This window comes from Megascapheus bottae, chromosome 2 (genome assembly GCF_031878675.1).
Source record: "Megascapheus bottae isolate mThoBot1 chromosome 2, mThoBot2.hap1, whole genome shotgun sequence".
In the NCBI taxonomy this organism is placed as follows: domain Eukaryota; kingdom Metazoa; phylum Chordata; class Mammalia; order Rodentia; family Geomyidae; genus Megascapheus; species Megascapheus bottae.
In genome coordinates, this window is record NC_143510.1 from 44,507,335 (window position 1) to 44,521,421 (window position 14,087).

General features: G+C 35.5%; 1 protein-coding gene across 1 annotated transcript in view; it reads left to right on the top strand.

Moving 5' to 3' along the window:
- The window catches only part of Arid2 (AT-rich interaction domain 2), a 149,633-nt gene that overhangs the window by 103,135 nt on the left and 32,411 nt on the right, over window positions 1-14,087 (top strand). Inside the window, exons 8-15 of the mRNA XM_090324527.1 lie at window positions 4,150-4,216; window positions 4,295-4,545; window positions 4,856-4,952; window positions 5,043-5,252; window positions 6,497-6,664; window positions 10,517-10,598; window positions 13,070-13,204; window positions 13,764-13,960. Coding sequence (XP_090180653.1) covers window positions 4,150-4,216; window positions 4,295-4,545; window positions 4,856-4,952; window positions 5,043-5,252; window positions 6,497-6,664; window positions 10,517-10,598; window positions 13,070-13,204; window positions 13,764-13,960 — 1,207 coding nt within the window. The remainder of the gene's footprint in view (window positions 1-4,149; window positions 4,217-4,294; window positions 4,546-4,855; window positions 4,953-5,042; window positions 5,253-6,496; window positions 6,665-10,516; window positions 10,599-13,069; window positions 13,205-13,763; window positions 13,961-14,087) is intronic.

Below are 14,087 nucleotides of genomic sequence, written 5' to 3' on the forward strand. Positions count from 1 at the left end.
TTCTTTTGAGTTTAATTGTACTTCCTGAGCTTGTATTTTTCTTTATATTTTTTTGTGCTGGCCTTAGAGCTTAAACTCAGGGCCTGGGCCTTGTTCCTGAGCTTCTCTTCAAGGCTAGTTCTCCAGCAATTGAGCCGCAGCTCTACTTCACATTTTCTTTTAATTTTGTCTCTCTGTCTCTCTGTGTCTTTCTATCTCTCTCTCTCTCTTAACTCTCCGCTCTCTCTCTTGCATTAGTTGTACAAGCATGCTGGTTCATTGTGATATTTCCATACATAACACAGTGTACCTTGATCAGACTTAACCCCTTCTGTCCTTCTCTTACCTTTCTCCTTTCTAAAACAATTTGAATAGGTTTCATTATTCTCTACACTTATATGCAAAAGATGTTCTTTGACCTCATTCTTCCTCTCTGTTTGGTCCTCCTGCTAAAAATGTCTAGCACACAGCATTAGAACCTGTTTTACCCTCCTTTCATTCATTCATTCATTCATTTTAATCAGAGTAGTTTTCTGTATTGCTTTATTTTTCCCTGCTCCTCCAACCTCCCCTCAGCACCATTCCTTGACATTCCTAATACTATCTTCAAAACACAGCTGCAATATATTTGAGATTATTCACCATCATTCCTTACCTTCTCCCCTCCCCTTCTTTTCTGAATAGTCTATAAATAATAGGATTCTCTCCCTTCTTTCCTCCCTCCATACACATACATAATGTTCTCTAGGTGAGCAAAAATGTGCTTTTTAAAAATGTGTTTTAGGGGGATGGGAACATAGCCTAATGGTAGAGTGCTTACCTAGCATGCACAAAGCCCTGGGGTTTGATTCCTCTGTACCACCTACTCCAAAAAAGCCAGAAGTGGTGCTATAGGTCAACTGGCAGAGCACTAGCCTGAGCAAAAAGTGTCCAAGGGCAGTGCCCAGGCCCTGAATTCAAGCCCCAGGACTGACCAAAAAAAAGTGTTTTTTAAAAATTGCTTAAGTAGTTGTACAAAAAGGTTTCAATTCAACAAATTGGTTTAGAACTAGAATGGATTTTGATCAATTGCTTTTTGAGCTTGGCTTATTTTGTGTAACATAATAATCTCCAGTTTTATCCATTTTCTAGCAAATAATGAGCTTTCATTTTTTTCACTATAGTTGTGTTATTTTCCAATGTATACCAATATGTGCATGTAAAGATAGTTTTATTTATAGGTTGATTTGTTGAACATCTCGGTTATTTCTACAGTTTGAATATTGTGACCAAAACAGTGCTGCAATAAACACAGGCCTACAGGTTGTCTTTCTTACATGTTGATACATATGCTCAGCAGTGCTATCATAAAGTAGATCTATTTTAAAGTTTTTGAGGAACTTCCATTCTGATTTCCATAGCGACTATACTAGTTTTCCATTCCCACCAACAGTGTATATGGAAGAGTTCCTTTTTCCTCGTATATGTGTGTGTGTGTATGTGTTTGTGGGTGTGAGTGTGGGTGTGTTGGAGAGGAGTCTTGTTTTGCTTTCGTTTTTGCTTTTTTTAAATCAAGTATCTGTCTTTCCCCCACTTGCTAAGGATCTTGAATTTTTCTTTGCTAGGCTCTTGGTTGTTTTATGCATCCTTATAGTTGGTTATAGCTTTGTTATGAGAATTTGTGCTAGTTTTATGTCACTGTAAGAAAGTCCTGGGCAGACACAGTAATGTTCTTGCCAGCATATGTGTAGCCTTGGGTGTTTCTTTCTTCCCAGAAGCAGAGGGAGAAAAGGGAAAGAAAAAGAAACAAGAATTCCTAGGATAACTGATAAAGAAAAAGGTTTGTTTAGCCCACAGTTGGAGGTGTCCCAGTCACGACAAAATGGCCTTGTTGCTTTGGGCCTGAGGTGAGGCACCGTGTGGCAGCAGGAGTGTGTGGTGCATAAGAGCCACTCAGCTCATGGCCACCAAGCCAAAAACAGAAGATGAAGGGACCAGAATGCCACAGTTCCTGCTTGCAGAGTCCTGCCTTTTGATACTTCTCCCAGAGTATCACAAACCTTAACAAATGGAAGACTCAAGCAATAGCTCACGTAGATGTGGTAGCTGGAGATTGCTGTTCAATTAGCTGGGTATTTGTCTTTCTGTTTCCTGGGAATTGTTCAGCTGTGGTCCCTTTAGTTGACTTTTGTGCCTGGCATTGTGGAGTTTGACTGTAAAGATATGAACTTGGTCCCTCTAGATTTTTGGAGCTCTTTCTACATAGCTCCTCATTTACTAAAGACTTGCTCAAAATTCTACCCTCCTTCAACTTGGCTGATCCCAATCAAGTTCCTCATCTGAGCTGCACTAATGCTCGGGTACTAAATGTGTACGTGGAAATTAGGAAATGACTTTAGTTTAACTTGTTTTCCTCTTGTTTCAGAAACTGCAGTGTTTTGTTTGTTTGTTTTTCTTTTTTGCCGGTCCTGGGATTGAGCTCACTCAGGGCCTGAGCACTATCGTTGGACTTTCTCAAGGCTAGAGCTCTACCACTTCATTTCTGGCTTTTTTTTAAATGTATGTAGTACCAAGGAATCGAACCCAGGTCTTCTTGCATGCAAGGCAAGCACTCTACCACTAGGCCAAACTCCCAGCTCCGGTTTGTTTTTTATGTACTGATGGTAGAACCTTTCTAGGCAAGTTCTTTTTTGTTTTAGTTTTGCCATTTTGTTTTTGAGAGATTGTATGAAAAATCTCTTTGGTGGTCTTTTTAAGCCTATGAATACCTTTTGTACTAATGGCTTTAAATGCAAAACCACTTTGATTTTAAAAATTAGTTCTTTCGAAGGAGATACATGAACACAACCATGTAAGTTTCAAAAAAAAATAAAGACTTACTATGTATGGTCATTTTCATTCTGTATCATATATTTATTACTTGACTTCCCTGTGTTTCTTTTTTCATGGATATTGAACATGGTTGTGTTCATGTACCTGATTCTTTTATTATTAGTAAAAAGTATGATTCACCATTGCTTTTATGTGTATGAAAAATCTCTTTGGTGGTCTTTTTAAGCCTATGAATACCTTTTGTACTAATGGCTTTAAATGCAAAACCACTTTGATTTTAAAAATTAGTTCTTTCGAAGGAGATACATCATGGGATGGAATAAAAAAGCAAACTAATAGTCTCTCCAGTTCTTTGTTAAGTATTTAAATTGCATTTTAGAGGCATAATAAACCTTTGTTTTATATAAGGCATATATATCAATGTAAAAGCATTTGGTTTTTAACCTGCAAATGATTTTTTAACATGGATGGACTTCAACTTACTCCTTTCCTTTTGTGGGTCCAAAAACAAAAAACAAAAAACAGCTTATAGAATAGTAGAAAATACCTAAAATAGCTGCTTTATTAAATTTCATTACTTGCAATGTCTCATGAATGTCTACTATTAGTAATGTTAGTAATGTTACTTTGTTGACAAAGTTAGTACCTTCCACAGTTTTCTAGTATTGAGCTGCATAAATACTATTTCTAGATATTTTTCCGATAACTATAAAAGGTAATCTGATGATAATTGTTTTTCATTTAAGTGACAATGTCATAGGTACTGCTAATGTTACTATTGTGTGCTAACTCCTCAGACCTGAAGAGAATCCTAAAGAAATACTTGATTTCAGTTAAAATTTAATGGTCATGGGCTGGGACTGTGGCCTGGTGGTAGAGTGCTTGCCTAGCATGCACAAAGCCCTGGGTTCAATTCCTCAGTAACACATACACAGAAAAGCTAGAAGTGGTGCTGTGGCTCAACTAGTAGAGTACTGGCCTTGAGAAAGATCAAGGACAGTGCTCAGGCCCTGAGTTCAAGACCCAGGAGTGGCAAAAAGAAAAAAATATGAATGATCATGGAGCTGTAAATTTTTTCCCCTTCCAAATTAATATATGCTCTCATTTCTTATAGAGGTCTTTCAGTGTTTTTTAGCCTCTAAGTTAAGAGCCCCTGGGGGGGAAATGCCCACATAAAGCAGCTTGCACAATGATCTGCAGCCATACATCATACTTTTATACTAATTTAATGCATAGATTGAATTGATAGCCATTGGAACCAAGGGAATGTAAAAATATTACTTTTACATTATGTGACACTTTCTGCAATAAGAACAGCTTAAAATCATTGGCATTTAGCATAATTCTTTCTCATTACAGTTTTGGAAAGACATTGTTGATGATACTGAAGTACGTGACCTCATTTCTGACAGAAACAAGTCTCATGGTAAGTCAAGGAAAGTAAAGTTATTAAGTAATTATGAAGCATCAGTAATATTAAGTGAAATGTGTTTTTCTGTTGTAGAAGGTACATCAGGAGAATGGATTTGGGAATCTTTATTTCATCCACCTCGAAAGCTGGGCATTAATGATATTGAAGGACAGCGAGTACTTCAGATTGCAGTGATTTTGCGAAATCTTTCCTTTGAGGAGGGAAACGTTAAGCTCTTGGCAGCTAATCGTACCTGTCTTCGTTTCCTATTACTTTCTGCACATAGTCATTTTATTTCTTTAAGGCAATTAGGCCTTGACACATTAGGAAATATTGCAGCTGAGGTAAGCATGTAACAGTACTTTCAGTTCCTTTCTATAGTTAGCAACATTTACTTTAACATTTACTATGTAGTTGCCTATATCTACTGGGTTTTAAATGGCTATGTATACGTGTTTCTAAAAGTGGTAGTATAAAGTATCACACTTTTGTATCAAAAATATTTAAAATGATGCCTCAAACATAGCTTGACTATTCTCACAATATTTACACTTGTAAAAGTAATACAACATTGTTTTGCTCACTTTTATTACATTTTGAAATATACAACTCTAGAAGACACTGGATCTGAACTTGATTGCCCTTTTCTTTCAGCTTTTATTGGACCCTGTTGATTTCAAAACTACTCACCTGATGTTCCATACTGTCACAAAATGTCTAATGTCAAGGGATAGGTTTTTAAAAATGAGGGGTGAGTCCTCCTTTTAAGTTTTTTATTGACTAAAATGAACAAAGTTTCATCGTTGGTTAAGAAAAACATGTATGTATGTATGCTTTTCAGGCATGGAGATTTTGGGGAATCTTTGCAAAGCAGAAGATAATGGTGTTTTAATTTGTGAATATGTGGATCAAGATTCATACAGAGAAATCATTTGTCATCTCACGTTACCTGATGTGCTGCTTGTAATCTCAACGCTCGAGGTGCTATACATGCTCACTGAAATGGGAGATGTCGCTTGCACGAAAATTGCAAAAGTGGAAAAGAGCATAGGTAAGATTGGACAAAAATATTTTATAATCCTCCTAGAGTAGACATCTAATATGGGGCTGTGCAGAACTGTGGGTATTTGTGATATTTGTTGTTTAGATTTAAGAAGTCATTATCCCCTTCTGGTACATTTGTTTAAATTATTATAATTTTATTATTATTATTTTTTTTTTGCCAGTCCTGGGCTTGAGCTCAGGGCCTGAGCAATGTCCTTGGACTTTCTCAAGGCTAGAGCTCTACCACTTGAGCTTCAGCACCACTTCCGGCTTTTTTCTATTTATGTGGTACCAAGGAATCAAACCCAGGTCTTCATGCATGCTAGGCAAGCACTTTAGCCACTAGGCTAAACTCCCAGCCCGTTTGAATTATTTTTTATGACTGGTTTTTGATGAGTAAGAAGGATCCATCATGTAGCCAACAGGATTCACTGTATCTGACATTAAGTTTTTGTTTTCAAATGGACACCTGCCATTATTCAACAATTGAAGCTGAGTGAACAAGCTTCATTAAGTTCCATTAACGTGCTAATAGCGTGCTATGCATAAGGATCAGTGAATTTACCTTTGTAAAGATGATTAGTTTAAACATGTATAGGAAAGTATATAAGTTAGTTAGCATTAACTAAGAGATTATGAAAATCTGAGTTAATGAAAAGTTATCCTGAAAAACTGTTATTTTTGAGAAGTTAAAATGTCATTTATCGGCTAGGGGTAGTATTTCAGGCCAGTAATTCTAGTTGCTTGGGAGGCCAAGACTGAGAGGATCATGGTCCATGGCAAGCCATGGCAGAAAACTTCTCAAGATACCTTGTTAACAAAGAGTTGGACATGGTACAGTATGCCTGTTAACTTAGCTACATAGGAAGTCTGACATAGGCAGATTGTGTCCAGACACGTAGGTAGACAGGTAGCAAGACTATCTCAGAAATAATCATCAGAAAATCAAGGCTAGAAGCCTGACTCAGCATTGAGTGCATACCTACCAAGCATAAAGATTGAGGTTCTAATTCTAGAATCTCCCCAAAACAAAAAAAGGTATTGTATCTCATTCTCACTTTAGAACTTCTAAATCAGTTTTCAGAAATTGAGCTTAAAATTGTTTTTTAGAGATTCACAGGTAATTCTTATGTACAGTAAGATTTCTGACCTGACAGTTGAAGCAGTATTCTGTATAAAATGTATTCTCCAGAGATGGCACTGTTTTTTAATATTACTAACAAAAGCCTGTTGGTTTTTTACTTACTTTAGACATGCTAGTATGTTTGGTTTCTATGGATATTCAGATGTTTGGCCCTGATGCACTCGCTGCAGTAAAACTTGTTGAACATCCAAGTTCCAATCATCAAATTTTATCTGACATTAGGCCACAAGCTATAGAGCAAGTCCAAACCCAGACTCATGTAGCATCTGCCCCAGGTGAGTGTTTTCACAAATTCCTTTCCATTTAAATGTACTCTAATTCTTAAGTGTTCTTCTTTAAGTCAGAGTAACATAAATTAAGGATAAATGTAGTACAAAGAAATGATGTTTTATAGGAGAGTAGGCAAGAGAGGAATTTAGCTATATAGTCTGATATCTTAGATATTTTACATTCCAGGCCAGATCAGTGTGAGCATAAAGGGAGAACAACATAATAGAGAAATCAAGTTGGGAAGAATTTACAGAAATGTGAGGGATTTGGTATTATTCACAGTCATGTGAGCAACAAGTACACTAATGGGCTTATTATTTGTGATTTGGTCATAGGAAATTGACATGCAGGAATAGCTTAATCATCATGTATTACCATATTATTCTAGTACATGATGATTAGGGCATGGAATCCTCTTACCCCTAAGTCTTTGTTCTAACACCACAGAATCAGAACCTAGGAGCCAGATACATATGTGTGCCATGCACAAAGTACATCTGCAGGGAGATAGGCCTACATGTGTTCATTTCCTAGGCTCTATTTAACTCAAATAATTATAGTGCAGACCTGTCAAATAACCAGCCTTCATTCCAGTCCTTGGGCTTCTTTTTCCTGGCTCATTCTGAAATACCACTTTTATGTTTCAGCACACTTAGCCTTTTTGTAGAATCTTTTCCTATCATTTGTCCTAACTGAAGCAATTCATCTTTCACTTGACTTGCACTTCCTATCCTTTGCCTTCTAAGACACTTTTCTTTCCTTATATTTTTGGATAGGAGATGTTAGTTTTCTCATTTGATCTTACCTCCCATTTTGTAATTAATTAGTATGAAGATAGTATAGAGTAATTTTGTTGTACTTCTTCGCTTATAACTTATTAGCATCTGAACTCATTTTCTTTCAACTTCCTTTTGTCCTAGGAAGAAGTGCTAATTTCTTGTGAATCTGTACTAGAAAGTCTTTTCCACCCTTGTTCTCTTATTTTAGATCTCTTTGCTTGTTTCTTCCTTTCAACTACAAATACATTGACGTATTTCCTACTCTCCCTCACTATCCCAACCAACAATCTCATTATCCTTAATTTTTACCATATTCACCTATTCACCAAATCTTCTAAGTCTTCCTAAAAATCAGTCTCCACAGTTACTCATGCTAATAATCACTTGATTCAAATTCATATCTTGCCACCCATCTGTTCGCAAATTCAGCCATGGTTCTACATCCTTATTCTCAATTCATAGTATCAAACTCATGTACCTATTTATACAAAATAAGTATGCATCACATACTTCACTGATTTCCATTCTCTTAAGTATTTGGTAATGTTGTATCATAGGTATCCTTAACAGAACCAGACAAATAAAATATAGTAGAAAGTAGATCATTTTGATTATTAGTATACTCAATGAACTTTTACCCATAGACAATAAATATTAAACCTCAAGTGCATAAACTGGGCATGGTGGTGCACGCCTGTAATCCCAGCACGTGGGAAGCTGAGGCAGGAGAATCATATTTTAAGGCCAGCCTGGGCTACATAGTGAGACCCTGTCTCCAAAACAAAACAAAAGGACAAATGTTTAATAAACCTCAGCAAGAGTATTATTGATTTGATAAAGAAATGAGGCAAAGCATGCTGTCAATTAAGTGGATGATTTGGGGTAGGGGATATATTTTGATCCTGGAAGAAGTTGAAAATTAAATTAATTGAGGGTAAAAGAGTAGTCTGACACAGAGTTATTTTGATCAGAGCTACTGTTATGCTTTTTAAAACAGTTCTTTTGACTTCAATAAATGAACCCATTCTTCTGATTGAGTCCTCATTTGGCAAAAGGGCAAATTGAGCACTGAGAGTTTATGCCTATTCACTTATATAGGAAGAGTTCATATATAGAGGTGGAAACAGACTTCTAGAGAACTGAAATGCTTAATTTTTGACCTGGAAAGAGTCCTTTCTTATTTATGCTTACTCTGAATGACATAGTGAAGTTAGTTAACTAATTCTTTGTAGTTTGACTTTTTCCCTCTCTAGTTCAATGCTGCTCTCTACTGGTAGGGTCATCAGTGATAAAGCTTTTCACTTAACTCATTCAAAGCTGGCATTTCATTTCATTGGAATTTAACAAGCTGCAAAATAAATATTTTATTGAAATTGACTTTATAAAAATAAAGTAACTAGAGTATTCCTTATATTCATTGGAATCTTGAAGCTATCTTCAATTTAAAACAAAATGCATGAGGGCTGTGATGTGATTGAGTGGTAGAGCACAACATGCACAAGAACTGAAAGCAGTCCTCAGCAAACCCGCTCCTATGCACAGACGCCTTACCCCTTTCCTCATTACACCTGTTCCTCTGTCCTTACAGAATTTTATCTGATTGTTGTGTATTTTTATATGTGGCAATCTTATATTTGTTAATATATCAATACTATTTTGGCATAAAATAGATATTTTAAAGTTTCTTCTATTAATTTTTTACTATTCTACAAAGTTCTAATTGTTTAAATTTTTATTTTGTCATTGTAGGCTTGTAATAAATAGTATATCATAAATACACATTTTTGTAATTTTGTAAAAAAAAGCAAAAGTACTAGAATTCTCTATCTTAATGAAATAGTGAAGCTACTTATTAATTCTATGGAATCTGTTAATCTAGTGTATGTTTGAATGAACAATACTCTTGACACTTGTTGCTTCCATGAACTAGACCTGAACATCGATTCTGCCATTTTTTTCTCTATAGTTACAAGTTGAGAAACTTAGTTTACATAAACAAATAGATGAGAATAAAATTTGTAACTCATTGAATGCCCTCAAAATTATCCCCCAAAAGTATCATCTACAAAGTAGAGTTCCTCACTCTTTCTTGTTGAAGAATTGTCAAGTACCTGGCTTGTTATAAGTATCTATCTTTAGATAAGATTTTATTTAATTTTCTGGAAAATATTTAAAACATGTATTAAGATATGACTATAAATCATGTATGCTCCTCCTTAGAGGTACCCGTGTAGCCAGACATATGCTAGCGGTTCTAGCACAGTGCATCTGAATCACCTGATAGGTTTAGGTAAAATACAGATTTCTAGTCTTACTACTCCTGAGTTTCCCCCTAGGTGGGAGAACCTGCGAATTTTCATTTCTAGTAGTTCTTCATGATATACTCTGCTGCAAATCTGGAGATGACATTTTGAGGACTGCTGGGTTAGGAAATTGAAATATTACTCAGTGGTCAAGGATTACTGAATTGTATGACAGTACTTTTCATATTTGTAAAGTACTATGTTCCAAATAGTATTGTACTTTATGCAACAATTTTGGCACTGCAAATTTTACTTCATACAATATATAAAAGCAATCTGCCACAGAACCCACTTTTGTTTTTTCGGACAAAGGTTTTTTAGGGGAAGGTTGATGTTAGGATTTTAACCTGGATTAAACCATGCATTGTACCACTGGGTTATGCTCCAGTTCTCTGTGCAACAGAATCATTCTTAATTTCCTTATCTGTTCCTACCTTACAGAAGAATTAAGGAACACAGTATACGTGTTCAGTCAATCTCTAGCCCATGGAGAAAGCTGTCTCTATTATTGGCTGTCGCCCATGACATTGTTATTATTTGAATGGCTTTGAGATTATACAAAATAAGAAGCACCTAAGATGGTACCCAGTATATTAAGTGCTCTATGACTTATTTGTTTGTATATCTCCATATGTTTATTATCTCCATATGTTTATATATCTTTCTAGAAGATATTTCTTGTGAATATTAACTGGTTCAGTATCAGGAATGAAATGCAGCATACACTGATTAGTGATGCCACTAATGTTTTGGTTTTTTGTTTTTTTATTTTTAGCTTCCAGAGCAGTTGTAGCACAGCATGTTGCTCCACCTCCAGGAATAGTGGAAATAGATAGTGAGAAGTTTGCTTGTCAGTGGTAAGTGGCTTGTTTCTATTAAGGCTGTATCTTTGGGAAGAACGAAGCAAAAGAAACAACAAAGAATGCATTCAGCAATCATCCTGAATGTTTAATTATAGATGTCCTTTTAGTTAGTGTAGAATATCATTCCCTTTTTTTTGCCAGTCCTGGGGCTTGAACTCAGGGCCTGGGCACTGTCCTTGAGCTTTCTCAAGGCTAGTGCTCTACCACTTGAGCCACAGTGCCACTTCTGGCTTTTTGTGTGTATGTGTTACCAAGGAGTCAAACATGGGTCTTCATGCATGCTAGGCAAACACTCTACCACTAGGTCAAATTCCTGACCCTAGAATATCATTTCTATCAAATAAGCCATGTAAAAAATCAGTTCACCTGTATTTTGGCATCATTCAAACAAAAAATAGTCATCCAAATTTTTAGCACTAAAGTCACCCAGATAGAAAGTTATTAAGCTACACCATTTACTTCCTTTTTGGAGTAACATTTATGTTTTTAAAAAAATTATCTTTTACTACAAAAACTTTTTTTGATTGCAAAGTTTGTTCTTTTAATATTATTGTTTTGTTAAACCGTATTTGACTTTAATAAAATCAGACTCTGTTGTTAAAATCTCCTTTCCATGTAAAGCAAAAGTTTTGTTTAATATTTTTTATTTTTATTTATTTATTTATTTATTTTTGTCAGTCCTGGGCTTAAGCTCAGGGCCTAAGCTCTGTTCTTGGGTTTTCTCAAGTCTAGAGCTCTACCACTTGAGCCACAGTACCACTTCTGGCTTTTTTTCTATGTATGTGGCACCGAGGAATCAAACCCAGGTCTTCATGCATCCTGGGCAGGCATTCTACCACTAGATCAAACTCCTTGCCCTATGTTTTTTATTTTTTGAGGCGAGTCTCAAGTATAGTCTATACTCCCTCCAATGTGCAGTCCTCCTGCCATAGCCTACCAAGGGCTGGGGTTGTTGGTAGGTACTACTACTCCCAGCTTAAAGAAACATCTTTCTCATTTAACAGTTGATTTTTCCTTTGTGAGTGACAGGGGGAAGTGAATCAAAATGATAGAATAGCTAGTCTCTGTCTTGAAATGAGCAACTTGGCAGTATTTTCTCTGTCATTTTCCAAAAAAACAAAGCAAATGAAGAGTAGGTGAGGTTTCACTTTATCATGGCTACTTGCCTAAATATTAAATTCCTTAGAAAATTAACAGATCATAGTATAAAATCACTTTTTTATTAAAGAATTTATTAACATTGATTTTTATATCATATTTCAAATGACTATTTAACAAACAAATATTCAAGAAGGGAATCTATACAATCACTGGCACTTAGATTTTAGAACATAATTAAAATTAGGCTGAGGGTTTGTATGTCAGATACATATTAATCTATGTAATAAAACATTGTCTATAGAGTCATGAATTTTTATGTTTAGGTAGTTGTGTTTATATTTCCAATACCATGTCCATAGCATTGAGTACACAAATATTGAGTCCTCGCTCTTATACTGTTTGGATCTAATAGCCACATATTAAAATCACTTTTTTAATGAGATGTAACTTGAGAAACTTTCTTTCCCCTACTCCCTTTTTCTCATTCTCTAACATTATTTGTCACCCATTCCATGCTCTTGTCCCTGTTCCATATTTTGGGTGCTTTCATGTCTTTGTTTCTATGACAGTTTTCTCTAGACTTTTCTACTTTGCTTAGATCAGATACGTTGTTTAAAATATCTGTTTGCTTTTTCCTCACGTTTGTTTTTACATACTAACAACCGTTTGTTCTTGAGCAATCTCTTCTAATAATATTGGGAAGTGTTGCTTTCCATACTGCAACCTAAGTGATGTTTTTCATATCTGTTCTTTCTGAAATCTTGGTACGTAGAGGATAATGCAAATTGAAAAGAACAAAGACCACAATCTCAGTAAAACATGTGTGTTTAGGATAGAAATCTTCCAGATTTCATGTTTACATTTCTATAAGAGGGAATTCTTTTTCATAATTTTTATTTGATTAGATGTATAAGAAACAGCGAAGTTGGTTGGAATCATATTAGTTTTGGAAAGAGATGTACAAGGAAAAGGAGACCACACTACCTGACTTAGAAAGTTACTAGAAGTACAAGACAAAATGAAGTTTCAATTCATCTGTATTGAAATAGCAAGAGAAGTGTTTGAAATGAATGAGTGGGACTGTACATTGTGGAAATTATCTGATTTAGTGAGTGGCTGAAAAGTTTTGGTTAAGTTTTTTTAACCAATGGGATTGGATTCAAGAGTCAAGAAAACTTTATCCTTAGTTTAGTATCTAAAACCTAGCATATTTGCTACTAACACATGAAGAAAGAAAGCTTGATTGATTAGTCAATATAGCCACTAGCTTTATGGCATATTATCTTCAAATGGCTTTAGTATATTTAAATATGACTGCTATCATAGACTGTATAATTTACAGATTTACCTTTGTCTTCTTTTAGGCTAAATGCTCACTTTGAAGTAAATCCAGATTGTTCTGTCTCTCGAGCAGAAATGTATTCGGAATACCTCTCAACTTGTAGTAAATTAGCTCGTGGTGGAATCCTCACATCAACTGGATTTTATAAATGTCTTAGGTAGGATATATGGTTCTTAAAACTCATTTACATCACTGACAACACTTCTTTGGCCTTTAGAGAAAATACCAAGTATCTGTGTATTTTCAAATAATTCTGCTACTTGAAATTTCCTGTGAAGAGGTTGTAGTGTGGAAGTTTAAAAAAAAAGACAATTTCACAAATTGCATTCAGAGCCTCTACTGAAATGTAGGTTTTATCGAAGGTAGAAAAGGAAGAAATGAAGTTTTCTTTTCCTCCCTCTCCCTACCATTTCATGTTAAAAAACACTGGTTCCTCTTCATTGTGAATAATAGTGACTAAAATTGGTATTTGCAGTTGGTTACATATGGGATAAAATTGCTTTAAAAATCAACATTGTGAATCAAATTTTTTAACTGGAGAGTTAATCTTCTAAATTTATTTCTTTGTTACCCCCTTATATAATATGACCTTATAAATGATAGTAATTCACACATAGATAGCAGGGAATGTAGAGCCATAGTTGATGTAGACAGTAGAACCTGTGGTTTTCGCTAGTGTGCTTGTCATAACTAACTCAGTGTGCATCACTTTACAGAACAGTCTTTCCAAATCATTCGGTGAAGAGAGTGGAGGATTCCAGCAGCAATGGGCAGGCACACATTCACGTGGTGGGTGTGAAACGGAGGGCCATCCCGCTTCCCATCCAGATGTACTATCAGCAGCAGCCAGTTTCGACTCCTGTCGTTCGTGTTGATTCGGTTCCTGATTTATCTCCAACTCCTTCACCTGCAGGTATTCATTTTTAATGTTTTGGGCTTTTGTTGTTGGTTTGTTTCTAGTTTTTGCCATTACTGGAGTTTGAACTCAAAACCTTTGTACTTTTTGCTGTTTATTTTTGGAGACAGAGTCTCTTGGACAT